This window comes from Fulmarus glacialis, unplaced genomic scaffold (assembly GCF_000690835.1).
Source record: "Fulmarus glacialis isolate BGI_N327 unplaced genomic scaffold, ASM69083v1 scaffold11911, whole genome shotgun sequence".
Lineage (NCBI taxonomy): Eukaryota > Metazoa > Chordata > Aves > Procellariiformes > Procellariidae > Fulmarus > Fulmarus glacialis.
The window spans coordinates 42369-59094 of record NW_009193438.1 but is presented as its reverse complement, the minus strand read 5'-3'; the positions used below and the strand labels follow the sequence as shown (position 1 = coordinate 59094).

The 16726-nt window shown below is 39.2% G+C and overlaps 1 protein-coding gene across 1 annotated transcript in view; it reads left to right on the top strand.

The window, feature by feature from the left end:
• The first annotated feature begins 14661 nt into the window (after positions 1 to 14661).
• Positions 14662 to 16726, top strand: part of RSF1 (remodeling and spacing factor 1) — a 34008-nt gene continuing 31943 nt past the window's right edge. Inside the window, 1 exon segment of the mRNA XM_009587455.1 lies at positions 14662 to 14745. Within this exon segment, the coding sequence (XP_009585750.1) occupies positions 14689 to 14745 (57 nt within the window). The 5' untranslated portion in view covers positions 14662 to 14688.

The following is a 16726-nucleotide window of genomic DNA, read 5'->3' as shown; positions in this document are numbered from 1 at the left end:
CTGCTGAACAATATTGTGGCTGTTTGCTCACTGCTGCTTCAAAGCCAGTTGTCTTGCATTTCTTTGAAAGTATCCATTTTAACATCAAGATCTCTCTGTGGGCCATAAAACACTTCTTAGCGGTACAGCTTTATTCCTCCAGGTTTATGGCAGTTGGAGTTGATGGAGATATTCTGTATATCTGCCATAGTTGGGACAAGTGTCCTCTGGTATCCTTACAGGCCAACCTCTGCTGTGCTTCTCTGGGAAGAAATGCAGGTGTGCAGCCGAAGCATTCCAGTCGTGTCTCCTGGTGCAGAGAGTCTCCACCGCTGCGCTGCGGAGATCACCACCCCATGGCAGGGAGGCTGCCAGTGGGGAGCACCTCCCCTTGCACTGCAGGCTCTCTTTGTCGTTACCTACTTGGGCACCGGTGCTGGGGCAGAATAATGCATCGATGGCTTTGGCTGTGGGTTCAATAAAATCGTCTGGTTGGTTCCAAATGTTAAAATCATTGAGAAATAATAAAACTCATACAAAGGTGTGTATATTTTTTTGTTTCCTCCAGCCTTGCAGTAAGAGCATAGTTTGGTCCAGTTGTGGAATAGCAAGGTCTGTGGCTGTTCATAACACTAAGATGATCTTTCCATCTTATTTCATTACCCTTTCTCCTCTCCCCCCCTTCTCCCCAAATCAATGAACTCTCCTTTGCTTCAGTTGTTCTACAAACCACGACAAACATTTTAGCATTAAGTATTTCTTAGTAGTCTCTAGCATTTGTCAGTCTCTCATATATGCAGTTTGCCGTCAGCCTGATACAGTTATTTCTCTTTCCCAAGAGCCAAACAAAGCTCTTAAAGCTCAAGCAGCAGAGAATTTCTCAGAACTACCGTAGAAATTGTGACCCTGTTGATGTCTGTAATGGTCTGGGGAAAACAAACAATTTCTCAAAATGAAGGAAGGCCTATTTCTAAAGATTCCCGTGTTTCAGCAGCTGTGCTTTAGTATTAGATTTCTTTCCATTATGATAATTTAGATCTTCTAGTACCTTGGCGAAAAGCACTGCTTACCCTTGAACTAACAGGCTTGATTGATATTTGAAGAACAGATAACAAGCAAGTCGTACCTCACCAGTCCCAGCCTTGCAAATCCCCTTTTCCAAGAAAATGGTGGTTATCAGCATGAAGCTCTCTGGCTTTTTTGGTTGTCTTAGGCTATACCATTTTTCTATCCCAACGGTCAGTTCTGGTTGGCAAAGTCCTGAACCAGTAGTATGCTGAATGAAGCTGGTTGTTAAAGTTTGTGTGCGAGTAATCACTTGATTTCCTACTCCACTCAATGTCCCTCTGGTACTGCCCTGGCTGTTTTCCAGCTCATCTACAGCTATCTAGTGCCAGGGCACGTTCATTGCCTTTTAGTATTAATGACTGCCAGGATTATAATGGTTTCCTCCTGAGAACAAAATGCGGTGGTTCACAAAAGCCATATTAATTAGTGGATGATGGAAGTGTGGAAATTTTAGTTTGATCCCAGAGCCTGCGGTGTGGCGTTCTTGTAGTTATCAACAATACGTTGCAAGGAAGCATCCAAGGTGGAGAGCTGCGGGGCAGGATGCAACAACAAAAAAACCCACCAAAAAAACCCCAGTATTGCCTGGAGGTGGTAGTTCAAAGGGAACTAGCTTAAGCTGGGCCTAAAGTGGCCATGTGAATGCCCTGCTTTGCTAAAGATTCTTCCAATAAGTGGCAAAACTATCCCTCGAAAGGCATATTTAAGCTTAGACAAATTCTGTAGCAGACAGTATTAGCTGACCTCCTAAATAAGATGTTTACAATCTGTATGAAGGTTAAGAAAGGTTAGCAGCAGGTAAGAAAAATTGATAGAATAACAAGGGAGCTTTTGGAAGACTTAACCTTTATAAGAAGGGAGACCAGAAGGACTAATCGTAAGTCAAGAAATAAAAACACTGGCTGTCCTAGATGCAGCGTGCTTGCAAAGCTAGTAGAGGTCTCTGAATGCGTGTTTGTCTGACAAATGGGAGTAGGATGGTGAAGATAAGCGTAAGGGCTAACTGTCCAAGTTTTTATGCCAAGCAGAAGCTGTTTGAAAGGTGGAAATCTAACCCTGGTGAAGTCCATGAGGAGAATGTACTCATAGCTGGCAGTAGAAAAAGGAAACTAGAAAGTCCAAGGTGGATTTGGAGAGCATGTGGACAGGGAAGAGTCTTACGTAAAAAGAAAAAAACCCGAGGAAACATGGATGTCTAAAATCATTAGCTACAATACAGTGATTAAAATAAGTACATTGCTGAGAACTTAAATAAATTCTTTGCATAAGGTGTCGTTATTAGGCTAATTTGTGATATCTTTATTCTAGTTATGCTGCCTTTCTGGCACTAAAGATGAAATACGATAAAACTGATGTGTTAGGAGATGATGTACTGGAACACGCTAATAATGTGAAAGCATACTGAGTTGCCAGGCTTAGATACTCATTTGGCTTTCTGAAAAAGTTAGAAATACAGCTGGTAAAAACATACAAAGTCTTATTAGAGTACAGAAGTGGAAAACAGAGTGACTAGTGCATTTTAAAGAGTCTAACAAAGATTTAGGGAATCAAAAGCAAGGAGCTTTTACATCTGGTTTTGATAAACTTTATGAAATTGTAATTTCATAGTTCTGATAGTTGTATTAGTTATTCTCCGAAGAAAAATATTCTGCTGTTTTCTTTTGAAAGCATGGATAGTTCTTTTGAAGCACGGATAGATGGATCATGCTTGACAGATACTTACATATAGATGCAAAGTCTTTCAAGGAGGCCGGTGATTAAAGTGGTTGACTTGCATTCCACAGCAACCTTACCTGATATGACCAAAATAGTAACTCTCATGCTCAGCCCTTTCTTTGACATCATTCTTTGTGGCAGGAGGAATCAGGTGAGCCAACGGAGTATGTTTTTAGCCATTGCATTGTACAGCCCAACGTGTTAATGCAAACTGATGTTGCTAGAGGTCTGTGGTCATGCTGTCGATTTTAAGTTAGGACTAGCCGAGGAGTGGGTTTGCTTTGTGTGCATCCCTGGTAACCCTCCCTGGCAGAGGGTTAGAGGAACATCAAGGAACGCATCACTCAGCCATTCCAGCTAAGTCAACCACTGAACGTGAGTCAGCGCCCAGAGTGGTCGTCGGTTGAGAGGGAAAGCATCATCATAAACCTTCAACTAATTAACCAACAGGAAGTAGGTTAGAAAAAGAGATTTTTTTTTTTTATTTTTTTTGGCTACTGTGGTATAAGTAAAGTAGAATTCCTCAATTTTTTTTTTTTTATGGCATGGACAATTAATCTTATTTGCCAAGAAAACAGGAAGGAGATGAGTTGTTTAAAAAAAGATCAAGGTGAAAGCTGCCTGATCCAGACTGCAGGGAAGCACTGCTGTGGATAAAATAGTATTGTGAATTGACAACAGCAAATGAAACAGAGTTTTAAGTATGCATTAGAAGGGAAACTGTTTATGATGAATACATCCCAGACTATTTAAAATTAGCTGTTAGCTCAACAAAATATTCCAGGTAGTATTGTGATAGGTCAGAGGAAAGCACCTCTATTAACATGGAGCTGGAGTTTAAAAATTAACAAAATACTAGATAGCATGAAGAATGGGCTGAGAATCATATGTAAAACTTGGAGGATATTTCATTTTGGATATGTGTGTGTACATCCCATTTTGTGGATTGTTTGTTTGCCTTCATCTTGATTTTAGTGCTCAGCTGTGACTGCTCCATCTTGAAAGATATTGCAGACAGATCAGTAGACTAAGGAGGACTGTATGAAAGTTTCCAAAAAAAAAAAAGTTTTAAAAAAGGGTCCTATTAATTTCAGAGGAGATTTTTAAAAGTATACAAAGCAAGGCTCCTAGAGCTTTGCGTTCCTGTTATGTTGTAAAACCAGAAAAATGGAGTATTGAATGAAATTTAAAAGTAATTCAGATTTAAATGCCTTTCACGTGTTCCGAAATTACAGTTGATTGCTGCAAATTATTACTGAGGCCAGAGCTCAAAAAGATTTAGATACTAATGAATATTGAGTTGTAGCGAAAATATTTAAAAATAAAACTAAGAACATGAAGTTTTTTGCTTCTAAGTTAAGCCAGGCTTTAATTAAAAAGAGGATTTAAAGATAACCTGGGGGCAGGTAATTTCATATATGTGCTGTGGGGCTTCGTTACCCATATTCTGAAACAGCAGATGGTGGTCACTGTCAAAGCGAGTGCTGGATTATACGCACTGTGATTTTCTTTTCCAAATGCTATGCACAAACACATTTTCTACTGCCAAGATTTGTTCTCCTTTCTTTCTACCTGCTTTGTGCCATACAGGAAGGGAGGTATCTTCTGATGTCACAAGTTTTATGTTTTTCAGGTACTGTTGTGTTTTCGGGAAGCCGAGTCGGTGGGAAGATTTGGGTGCGCGTTATATTGTGGCACTTTTCTTCTGCCTGCAACGTGAGCTGCCAGGCTCTTCCCCGTTCCTGATAATATCTACGCATGGTTGTTTAGGTTGGAGGGTTTGTATCTCAAACACGAGTTTTAAGTGATGGCAATATGCAAATGATAGCTAGAAACTCATCGTCCCTTCAGGCTGTTTCCCTCATCTTTCTTTCTAGCTCAGATTAAAAGTTGTGTAAAAGGTGGCTGGCGGCAACCGAGCCTGAGCTACAGAGAGGTAACAGCGCTGCCGGTCTGGCAAACCGGTCTGTGGCTTTGAGTCTGCCTAGACAGACAGTAGATCATGTCGACCCCAAAGCTAACAGTCTTGGCTACCCCTGTGAAGCTGCAACAGCCCCAAAGTTATAACCGTTACTTGCAATTAAAAGAATTATGTTAACGGGGGTAGATATTTTAATAGTGTTAGCAGGTCAAAACATGAGTTTGCTCATAGAAATTTATACTTAAGAGTTGGGTGTTTCAAGGAATGAAACTTCTGTGAATCCTTACTTTGTATGAGATTCAAATATCAAATACCTCGCATAAGGACATAAGTGGTTTACTTTTTCTTTAAGTCTAAATAAGTCTTTATTTTAGACTTAAGCTTAAGAAAGTTGCTCAAAAACCACACTATGTTTTTATGTACTACTAGCACTTTGTCAGGCAATTGTCTTGGACAGTTTTGCTTCTTAAATTTCTGTTCTCACTTGCTTCCTGCGTTTCTTAAGAAATAATGGAGAAAAAGTTGCTACTAGCTGTGAAAGAAGCCTCAAATTCTGTGCTAATTGGATTAAACTTGTAAAATTTTAGGCTTGTGATCATGAATTCATCTGTAGAATTACTTTCATCCAGCTGTGTGACTGCTGCCTTTCGCAGGACTCTTCATCAGCTGCTAGAAACGTTGCTGTCTTATGATTGCTTAGCCCAAGTCTCTGAAATGTGGTGCATCTTTTTCTGGATCTCTGGTATTTCTTTAAAATATTTTAAATTTTCATATGCACTGCTGATAAATTAATGAACTGACATTACCTTAGAGCAGAACAAATGTGCAGTTACTTAACTTCCAACTGACAGGGAAGTGTGTTCTGCATTGCAGCGTGACTCGTGTTGGCTTCACCTTCAAAGTTTGCTTGTGCTGATCCTTAAAGAAAACTTGTGCTCACGTAATGGTGGTGTTTGGAAAAAAATGAATGCTTACTGAGTAGTACTCAATTTTTCTACAGAAATTAGTCACTGCTGAATGTTTTGCAAGATAAAAAATGTGCATCTTTATAGCATGGTTACATTCTTGTACTTCTTTAGGGTCCAGTAAACTAAAAATATTTTTTTTATTGGGAGACCTAAGTTTGCAAGACTAGGTTTTCAAGAAAAGGTGTCCGCGATATTTGCCAGTTACAGAGAAACTGCCAAGAAACATTCACCTGTTGATGCTGTTCAGTGAGGTTGTTGTGTAAATGAAAGATGAAATGGTGAATCCCAGAGTATAAATGAGACTTATTTGAAGTGCAGGTTGGATCGCCAGTGACTGGAGAAAAAACATGCTATTTTTAAAGTTGAACCCAAAAAAGGGCAGTAATATCTTCGTAGTAGATCTCATCGGTTATATGAAAAAGAATAAATCTTTCTGGTTTGTGTTTTGGTTTTTTTTTCCACTGAAAACTGAGGAATGATAACCTCTAACCCTTTTAATGAAACCTTTGTTAGGAAAGTGATTTTTATTGAACCTGCTCTGATTTTTTTAATATTGCCTTTTTATTCAATTGAGAGATGTGGGAGAAAGTGATTTTATAGTATAATCAACATCCTCCTTCTGTTAATGCCGAAGAAAACTCTCAGGCAGTACCTGAGAAATTTAGCAAAATTGACACCAGAGTGGTGTTTCTAGTAGCTAAACAAAGTAAGGAATTAAAAAGCATTTAAATTTGTCCTTGTTTTCATATAATGAACTAAAAAAGGACTTGCATTCAACTTACCCTCTAACAGAACACATTAAAAGAAACTTGTTACATTTGTTATGTGAATAAAGTTAAATGAAGCTGAAGCCTCCTTAACTACTGATGTATGCAACTCTATGTTCATATGTTTAATCTTGATTTTCATTTATTTCACTGTGCTGAGGATACTTTAATTTCATTTAATATAACAGGATATATGCTCTTTCTCTTGAAAGCTGCCATGCTTAGAGAATTGATTTTGTCTGCCAGAATTGTCTGTGCATGGATAAACCTTATGAACTAAGGTCAGATGTGCAATGGTAATTCTGTGTCTAAAGGGGAGCATAAGAGCTTAGGTAACTGTTTAAGAACGAGATGTACCCCCAGTACCTGGTAACACTCCTGTATCCCGAAGACCTTCCCCCAAGACCTTACATACGTTGGTTTTCACTGGAAAAACTTGCCAGACACTCTACAACAGAATTGATCTCACCAAATGTATTTAGCAGAGCTCAGGTGTTTACTTTAGGATGAGCTGACTCTTCCTAAAAGTGTTTTTCTCTCTGTGGGCTATAAATGGATTATATGGAACTAGCTCAGGTTTAAAGATCTACATTTTCTTAGATGAATCCTACTGCTATGTTGCTGCCCTTTCCAAGATTTTAATGGCCAAATACCTACAAAATTCTGGAAGCTAGGAGTAGGGACTAAAGCTCAGGCTCCTTTTTCACAGGAATTGGGCTCATGCTTCCTTTTCTTCTCCTTTCTTTAGGAGAATCTTGAATCTTGCATTTCTTTTCTAGCTGCTTGCCTTGAGGCTGAGCCACCCTCCTAGGAGTGGGAGTTGTAATTTTGAACCTTCTGAGAGTGAACAAGGGTGTTGAATTCAATTTTACCATTTCTTAATGGCTATGTAACTACTTAGTGTTAGATCAAAAGGTAAACGTTGCCATCTCAACTTGGTTGCTTACATCCTTTTGGTTTCTGTAAGACACCTTGGTGTCTACTACAGGCAAAACAGGACACCTGACGTCTTCTTACATCTCTGCAGTGTGGGTGAGTGTATTCTGCAACATGCTCCAAAGGGTGGCTCCCAGTGCCTGAACTGGGCATGCTGGTGTTGTCCACTGCTGCTCTTCCCTGCCTGGGTCTTCTTCCAGTGAAAAAAACCCAGCTATGTCTGCCTTCAGATGTCTCTGAAGAGGACTTATCCCAGGTCGGGAAGCCATGGGGGTGCAACACTTGCACTGAGGAGCTGTGAAGCACTCCGGAGTCCACTACTAAAGTGTAATCTTCGTGATTACCTTTCACCTTTGTCACATCTACTCTTTATTTGAGAATTATAATGACACAGTTCAGTGCTAAGGAAGGAAACGAAGAGGATTTTCTGCTCATAGTCTAAAAATCTTGGTTATATTGGAGACTGAGATGCCTCAGCAGGCAAGAGAATCCCAGAGTCATTTTAGAGGACCTTATTTCCTGATTTTTACTAGCCAGAATGAAAGATACTTGTGCTGCTGTGTCTTTGCTTTTATAGGCTGTGGTCCCAGCAGTTTCAGAGAGTCAAGTGCTTGCATATGCATGAATTAAGGATCAGCCAGTCAGGTGCTCTTGATTTTCGATAGTTGAAATGCACGTTGTGGACACTGCAAGTGATTTAACTGTGAACAATGGCAGTCTGTTACAATTTCAGATGTTTTCAGTACCTGTATTTCAGTGCAGTCTGCTTGTTTGCACATTGCTGCCACAGCCTGATTTTTCTCACTTGCTGTTCATGTGTCCAGAGTTTGTGGACTTGAGCCCATTTTTTATTCGGTACATTTTTTGAGGCAGTAAACTGGGCTTTTATTTGCTGTCTTTCCTTTCCTGGGCTATTTCCAGTTTCTAAAATAGATCATGTGCTATTTTTTCCTGCATTTTTTTCAAAGTAATTTTCCTTTCTTCTTTTTCTACCTTTATCTCTTTTTCATTGCACAGTACAGCATGCTTCTCTTCCTAAATCTTGTGCTTTATTCTAACATAGTCTTGCTTCTGTTAACCTTCCTGCTGTTGCTTAATATATTAGCTTAAAAAAACCCAACATTGCTAGGAACTTAATATCCAGAGAATGAAACAGAGAGGACTTGTGAAAGATTAAACCTTCTTCTAACTGCTAAAGGTCTGCTGAAAAAGAGCTGTGGAGGGATTTTATTTAGATCGGTATGGTCTTTAACTCTAGATTCAAGCATTATGCTGATGACAATGCATATGATTTTTTTAATCTCAGTTTCAGGTATAGTGGAAAGGTGACTGATGGTGGTGTGGGCATTAGAGAGCACAAGCATAATCAGATTGATTTGTGGGCAATGGAAGAGGGTAGAATGAAAAAAAAAGGGAGGAAAGGGTGCTCAGTAACAATTTTGACAAATAGGTGATAAATTCTAAATATTTGAAAATAATCTCATAGTTAAAATTAGAGCTGAATTTTAAGGTCACATCCCAGTTGCAGCGAGGACTAAAGCACTGAAGTCAGTATGCAACTCTGATAGCAAGGTCTAGACACAACTTGCTAAAAGGACTGGGGGTAGAAAAGGCTTTCCGGTTGTAGCACTACCCACCTTGGTCACAATTCACTCGCAGGCGGCAGTGAAAGAGGTGGTGTGTTGGGATCCTTGCATGGGGATGGGTGGGAAGGGGTTTATCAGCAAGATAATCTTAACTTTGCTGAATAATGTTAGAATGGCATGTGCTCTGAATAGTCCAGGCAAGCGGAGAGCCTTCTGATAGATGTTTGTACAGATGAGAGATATAAAGGTACTCGGATATTTGTATGAAAATGATCTAGCTGCTGAGCATCCGGATTTCAAAGTACTTTCCTAGGATAACAATGTCATTTAAATGTGAGCGTGGTTTGTTTGTTTTTAATGCCTGCCAAAATCTTTCTAGGAACAGGATATGAAACTGCTACTTGGTGACTTGTTCTTTCTGTTTTGATCTTCGGTTTAATTACAGCATGTTTGATTGCTCTTTTCATTCACTCGGGAGGCAGAGTGGTTACATTTTTTTCCCCTTTCCTCTGTGTGGTTTTTTCATGGACACACAACTTGGAGGTAGGATGATAATACTCATCAAGTGACTCAGCTGGAAAATAAGATCTTTAGATTGTCCTTTGGAACCGGAACTACTGCTTTTTCATGTTCGGAAACACTAGCGAGGTCAAATGCTTCAAATTTTTTTATGCCAAGCCTCCTGCATGAATATGGGGCTCCTTATTATGATGGTTATTTGTCAGAGGTTCGCTGTAACTTCTTGCCTGGTTCATACTAGAGGTTTCGTCCTTCCCTTTCTTTATCATGCCAAGTTCATACCAAGGCCATCATTTTTCTCTATGGTCTATAAACTTCTTAATAATACATCCCAACCGTAGGGATCTCTCATTTTCCTTATACTAAGAGTTGAGATAAGAAACAAGCCTCAAAGTTCCTAGAGAAGAATATTTACGATTTACGTTGGCATAAACCTGCGCTGCTGCTGAAAGAGGTCCTCTCCGCTTTCTTTTCCTAAGTGTTTTGCTAGCTATTTAATGAACCAGATGAGGAACTTACCTTTGGTTGAAACTTATCTAGAGGAGAAGGTGTTTGTGCCTCTGACTGCTCATGGGACTTCAGACTTGCACACAAAAATGGAGGAGAACATTAAAGATGTTAGAAATGTGATCACTGTGCCTTTTAAGGGATGCAGCCGACTGGTTTTAAACAAATTTATGCGTAAGGGCTTGTCTGTAAAGGGAATTAAGTGTGTGGTTAGTGTGTGGTGGGCTAAGTGGTAAACTGACCACATAATAACTCTTCACCGATATCTGAGGGGATGCTCTTGCCTTTGCACATGCTGCTAGTACGGCTCCCTCCAGCACTGCCCATGGAGGGAGTTGAACATGGTGGAAGCTATCTGGTGTTTGCTTGCCATTAAACTCTTTGCGGAGGGTGCCAGTAACTAACATGCATCGATTTTGTACAGGTTACTGTGAGCTAGCTTCCCTTCGTAGAAAAGAACGGGAGGTGGGAGATTATTAATGATCCTGTCGATCTCAGCTGTCCACTTGCTTAGCACGGTTTTATTTGACGGTGAAGTCACAGCGCGCAGAGGTAATGTTGGTCACGGCAGAAAGATGAAAAAGAGCAAACTGGTAACTGAAATATTTGCCCTGTATTTCTTATGAGTCACTCTTTTTTTTCTTCCACTTGCCAAAACAAGTTAGCATGGAAAAAAGTTTTACTAGTATAACTGGGAAGACCTGTTTGTGTTCATGAAGCATGAAAACTGCCAGCAGTCTTTGCATCCCAAAAAGTTACTTCTTGTTCCCTTCTCCCTACGTCCCCGCAGCGTGAGGGGTTCAGTGTGCTTTTCCCTTATCTCTGGAGGAAGAGGGGAGTCATAGGCTTTGCAATCCACTTCAGTATCAGGGACTCTGAGTACACTGGGGTTCTGATCTTCCCCCCTGTGTCCAGCACTCCAGATCTGATACAAAGCTTTTTTATTTGTAATCATTTTCCGAATAACAATTCCCCCTATCCTCTCTCCAGACCCAGGGCTTTGTCTGTCAACTACATTTTCTGTCTTCCTCCTTTATTTCAGTTTTGTTTAAGTGAGTGTTCAGCTGTGAGTGTATTAATTTTGGCAGGGAAATGAAGTAGAGGTGAAATGGGGTTATGGTTATATGGGAAGGTGTTAATGGGTACCCACAACCAGGTCTTTAATCTGCGGTTGTGCAGGTGTTTGAAAGTTACAGCTTTTCTAACCAGATGATGGGGTTTCCATGTGTTCGTACTTTTTCTCCTCCGTTTCAGTTTTCTGTCTTTCCCAAACTTACTAGAAATGTGAGACTGATGTTCCCTGAAATGCCGGAGTAGATAGAACAGCGTTCAAAGGATATTGTATGAGGCCCAGACAAGAGCCTGCCCTCCAGGAAAGTGCAGGACTTAACAAATTGGCTAAACTCCACCAGAAGCCCTATAATTGTATATACCGTGATTCATTCTTTCTGACTCATGGCTTCTTCCTATGAAAAGTCTGTATTTTTGAATATCTAGCAGATGGCACCATGGTTTAATTATACTTGATTCTTTGAAACAGTTTTTCCTTTAAAATAGTGCTGTACGATTTTTATTGTGCGCAGAGTCCTGGCGTTTCCTCCACCACTTAAGTGTGTTCTATGAAGGTTTTAGAGAGCTACTATATTACTTTCCAGAGAGATCAAAGTTTCATAAAAGTTTGAGAATACCATTCAGATTTAGGTTTTTTTGTGTACGTTCCATCACACTTTTTTGGCCAGAACTTTACGCAGAATGGCTATTATGCAAGAAAGATGGTATGTATTGTTCCTTCCCTTATGTGAAACTTTAAAAAACGCAAAACTTTATTAGGTTATCATATGAGTTCCTGAAATGAGTGATGCCGGTCCCACTTGAATGGAGATGATTTTACAAAGGAGATGACAGTCTACTGTGGTTTTTTAAAAAAAAACAAACAACACCACAACCCAAAAGTAATGACATCTCATGTTCATCATCTTTGGTATGTTACAAGTAGGATTAGAAGAGTATTGTAAAAATGATCCTTACTGATGTCCCACTTCAATGAACTCTTGTCAAGAATTTTCTTTCTATTCTGAACAAAAGTGAGTTCATTTAAAGTTATGGATGGTCAACGCATTTCTGAGACAACTGAAACGTTAGTGTCGTTTATTAGTGCACTTCTTCTCCTTGCCAAATAAGTGTTCTGGGAAAGGATGGATTTTCTACCACTCTTTAGCCTTCCTACCACCCCTCCCTGAGCTGGTACTTCTGGGCAAGTCAGGTGTATGCTGCTGCATGTGATCCATATACTGTTTACAGTTACTTTGGTTTCAATACAGAGTTTGTTTCTCAGTCCCACAGGCTTCTGCTCCTGCTGTACTTCAGGCACCCTGGCTGGTCAGGCTGCGCTTCACACACTCCCTAGTTTCTGCCTGCAAACTGGACATCGGTTTTCTTCTCCAAAACTCCCACCTCGTTCCTTAGGACAAGGAGGATAGTGTGCGATTCCTCTAAGCGCTTACTAGGGAACTGGAGAAAAGCCAGCCTAGAGAACCGGTCATTAATATTGTTATGATATGTGCAAAACATCTTGAAAGGATAATAAATAGAGAATTAATTTGAAACGTTTTGTGAAGTTTATTTGTGAAAATAATCACATCGGTACATCATCAAGATCCTAGAAATGCAAGAGCTGAAATGCTGGAATCTCAAAAAAGAAGTGAGGTTTCTATAGGTAGTAACACAGATCACAGTAAGTGCTGACCAAGGGTGTGCAAAATTACTTTCCAATTTTTGAATTTTTAACGTTCTCCATTTCTTCTAAGACTTAACACTCTCGCAAAGATTTTTGTGGTGACTGGGGATTTGATTATTCGAAACAAATCACCCGTGCTTCTTTAAACTAGGATTCCAATCAGAATGTACCCATTGAAGAGAGATCTGATTAAAAACAAACAAACAAAAAAAGATGCAGAACAAAGCTTTGATCCAGCAAGATTTTGAATACTCCGGCTCAGTTTCGTGTCACACAAACACAAGCTGCGGTTTAATTGTATGAGCTGACTTTGATAGAATTGCTCATGTGTATAAAGTGCTTTGTGCTTGATTTTGTTAGTGCCAAGTGCTCGGCACCTATCAGGGTTAAGACCTTTGATCTTGTTCCTTTTAAAATATGTGGTAGTTTAAAATTTTGAAGTGCATCAATTTTCAGGAAAACCAAGGAGGAGATGCGTTAGGTTTTTTTCAATACGCAATGGTAACGGAAACGATGAATGGAATAAAAGAGAAAAAGTCACGGCTAGTTTACAGTTGCTCACAAATTATTTACATTTAAAGGAGGTCTCTTTTTGGGTACCAGGCTGCTACTTTATGTATTTATCGAAGAAGTGAGTTTGTGTATTAAATTTCTGGTTGCGAACCAGCAAAGGTGACCTACTTCTGAAATAACACAAGCATTTTCATCAAACTGATATTTTACCAACTCGCTATGTTCACCTGAAAATAGAAGCATTTGATTGAAAGACAAATATCAGTTAGGTGAAATCCAGGTAAATATTGAAAAGATTCACACAGATACTAAAATGTTTTATAAAGAAATAACATCTCAGTAATGTCTAGTTTAGAACAAACACCTTTGGTGTCCCAGCTGCTTATCCTGTGTCAAGTAGTGCTACGGGACCAGCAGAAAAACCGTAATCATAAATTATGATCATAAACGTTCTTGGGTTTTAAATTTTTAAAGCGTGTGTGCATAGAGTAATGAAAATGCTTTCAGAAAATAAAATTGTATGCAAAGAGTATAGAAATAAAAATACTTTAGAAGTGCCATTTCTTTAAGTTTTTTTCAACAAATTACAAATAAGAAAGCTCACATCACTGGGCCTGTATAGTTGCATTAATAATTATCAGTTACATATTTTTAAAAAGTTGTACTACTCTCTAGCTTATAAGATTGACGTTCTGCAAATTTGCCACTTGGTGGTGCCAGACTGATTTATAAATCACAGATGTGAGCTAAGACGAGATGTTGACGTTGTATCTGAGGAGCGTACGCTAAGAGATAAGTAAAATTTCGTTGGAAAACTTTGATTCTATGATCGCACTGGTGCAGCTGTACTCAGCAGCAGTTCTGGCCTCCATCCCTCAGTCCCCAGATCTCAAGTCCCTCTCTGTCCCTCCAGTACAAAAGAGGGTAAGTATATAGCAAAGCTACATCTGTGAGGACAAAGTTTCTGGAACATATCTCCCATACCACGCACCCAGCCAAAAATAGTTTGGATTCAGTGATATTCCAGGCGTGGTGCAGAACATGGCTTTGGGGTTTCTGGAGGCAGCTGCAGGTGTGTATTTTTGTAGGTATTTGACTGGCATAGTTCCTGTCCAGTTGTTATTTTAATGCTGCCAAAATTCTTACGTATTTATCACAGAGGTCTGTTTCCTTGAGTTTAAGGAAGGGCACAGATCATCGTAAATGTAAATCTAAACAAAAAGACCCATGCGATTAAATTAACCTTAATCCTACTTACACACTAGTCCCCATCTCTCAGTTGTGGGGCTGCTCTTCAGCAGACTTTAAGTTATTATGATTTGTTAAAATTTCCCAATTTGTCACAGTGTTTCAGTGTTATCAGTGTTCAGCATGGAAGTATATTTGCACCAGACTTCATAACTTCTTTTTTTTTTTTCTCTCTCTCAATACTGCAGTTCCAAAAGAGTTGGTGGAGCTTCACTTGAAACTGATGAGAAAGATTGGGAAGTCTGTCACAGCAGACAGATGGGAAAAATATTTGATCAAGGTACAATATGTGCGTTGTATTATCCTGCAATGCTAGAATATGGTTATGATGAGCTGTTGTGTCAGCAATCCCTGGTATGAATTATAGTGAGCCTTGGGCTGTGTTGTGGCCAACATCAATGTGCGTGCCCAGACTTCAGTTGCGTAAGATCCCAGCGTAGCTTTCAGTCAGCTTAGGCTTGTGTAAAAAAAAAATCTGAAAACAGACAATATCTTCTGCATGTAAAAGAGTGTACACCTTCATACTTGGTAGTAAAATACTTTTTTGAGCATTAAGACAGTTAATAAAGAAGGAGGTTTAGTAGCCTGCAAATGGGCTACATTGAGCAGAGAGATTTACACAGTAACAATTCATTTGTATATCAGTTGTCTGGATATGATTTAATTATTGTGATTTGGTTGGTATTCATACAGGGACTAACCAATACGGAGTTCTTGTAGCATGTCTTAATAATAAATGAAAGTATTGCAGTGATTTATATCTGCATGCTCAGAATGGCACAGCTAAGATGAAAACGTAGTTATGCATCAGTAAAAATATAGTATCCCATTGTTTTACATAATTCTGTATTGGTATTTTAATTGTGGCTATGCCATCGCTGGCACCTTACATGCAAATAGTTTTCAGTTTAAAGAATTTACCCTGCTTCAGAAAATAAAAATATACAGATATTCAAAAGGAATGTTTTCATTTTCAAGATGAACCATTTCCCCTCTGGCTATGTTCCATGTGCCCTTTAATCCACAAAAGTATAGTCTTGGTATTGTCTGTACAGCCATGATCACATCTTGCTTAGAAATACAGCATTATGGTAATAGCAATGATACAAATCATGGCACTTGGCAAATCCAGTTGCAGTTTGCCCCCCTAAGTGCCGTCTATAAACTTTACAGAGACAGGGATTTGTCTTGAGGTTTGTGTAGTCTTAAGATGATGATGTTTTTAGGACTGGGAGTATGTCAGGAAATAACCTGCTGAAGGGCCTTAGGTTAAATCTAACCTCTTAACCAGTTGTCAAGTATTTATGATGATGTTTTAAAATAATAATGTAATAATTTATGTAACTTTTGTGTACTTCATATATTACCAAGTACTGTCATTACTGATTTGTCTTAAATTCCTTAATATACTGCAAAGCCATTGCAGCAAGCTGAGAAAACCCAACTCAGACTAGTGAACTTACGTACCCCCCTGAAGCCACTTACCACTTGTGTGGTAAGCAGAAAGCAGAGGGGGGAAAACAAGTTTATGAAGGCGTAGTTTGGAAAATCTTCCTTCAGCAGGCATTGCAAGGATGGGAAGGTGGTAAGGAAACCCTCCCACATACCCCTGTTAAGACCAGGTAAGCAGTAATAAATTGTACTTCATTTGACAGTCTCCAGAGCTAACTTGAAGCTTATTCTAGCCAGTGGTTCAAAGGAACCTTGAGGAACAAAGGAATTTGAATATAACTAATTAGAGAGGTATGCTAATATTGTCCCCATTTCAAAGGGGTATAATTAATTTAGAAAACCAACGAAGAGTATTGGGAAATGCCACAAAAGCCAGGAAAAACTGAAGAGGTGTAGAACCATTGAGAGCATTCTAGGTGCCTGCAGTATTGTTTGACATATTATTGACATACTCTAAGAGGCAATGTTGACCTGTTTCTCCTTCATTAGAAGCTACTGATGTGTTGCTTTGATAAAACAGGATTTGATACATTCTTATTTAGGAGGAAACTTTAAGTGGAGGACATTCAAACTTACATGCTCTTAATATTTATGCATGTCTATATTATTAATATGTTTTGTTTATATACCAACTGTTTATAAGATATGCTTTATTTGACTGTCATGCTTGCAAAAAGCATCATAAAAAATTGTCTCTAAGCTGCAGCTGGTATTTTGACAGATGAATATATTTTGGGCAGTTGAGAGTTTTTTCCCTTCCCTCTTGTGATGGTGAACCACCCAAGTTGGCTCACCAACATACACACTAG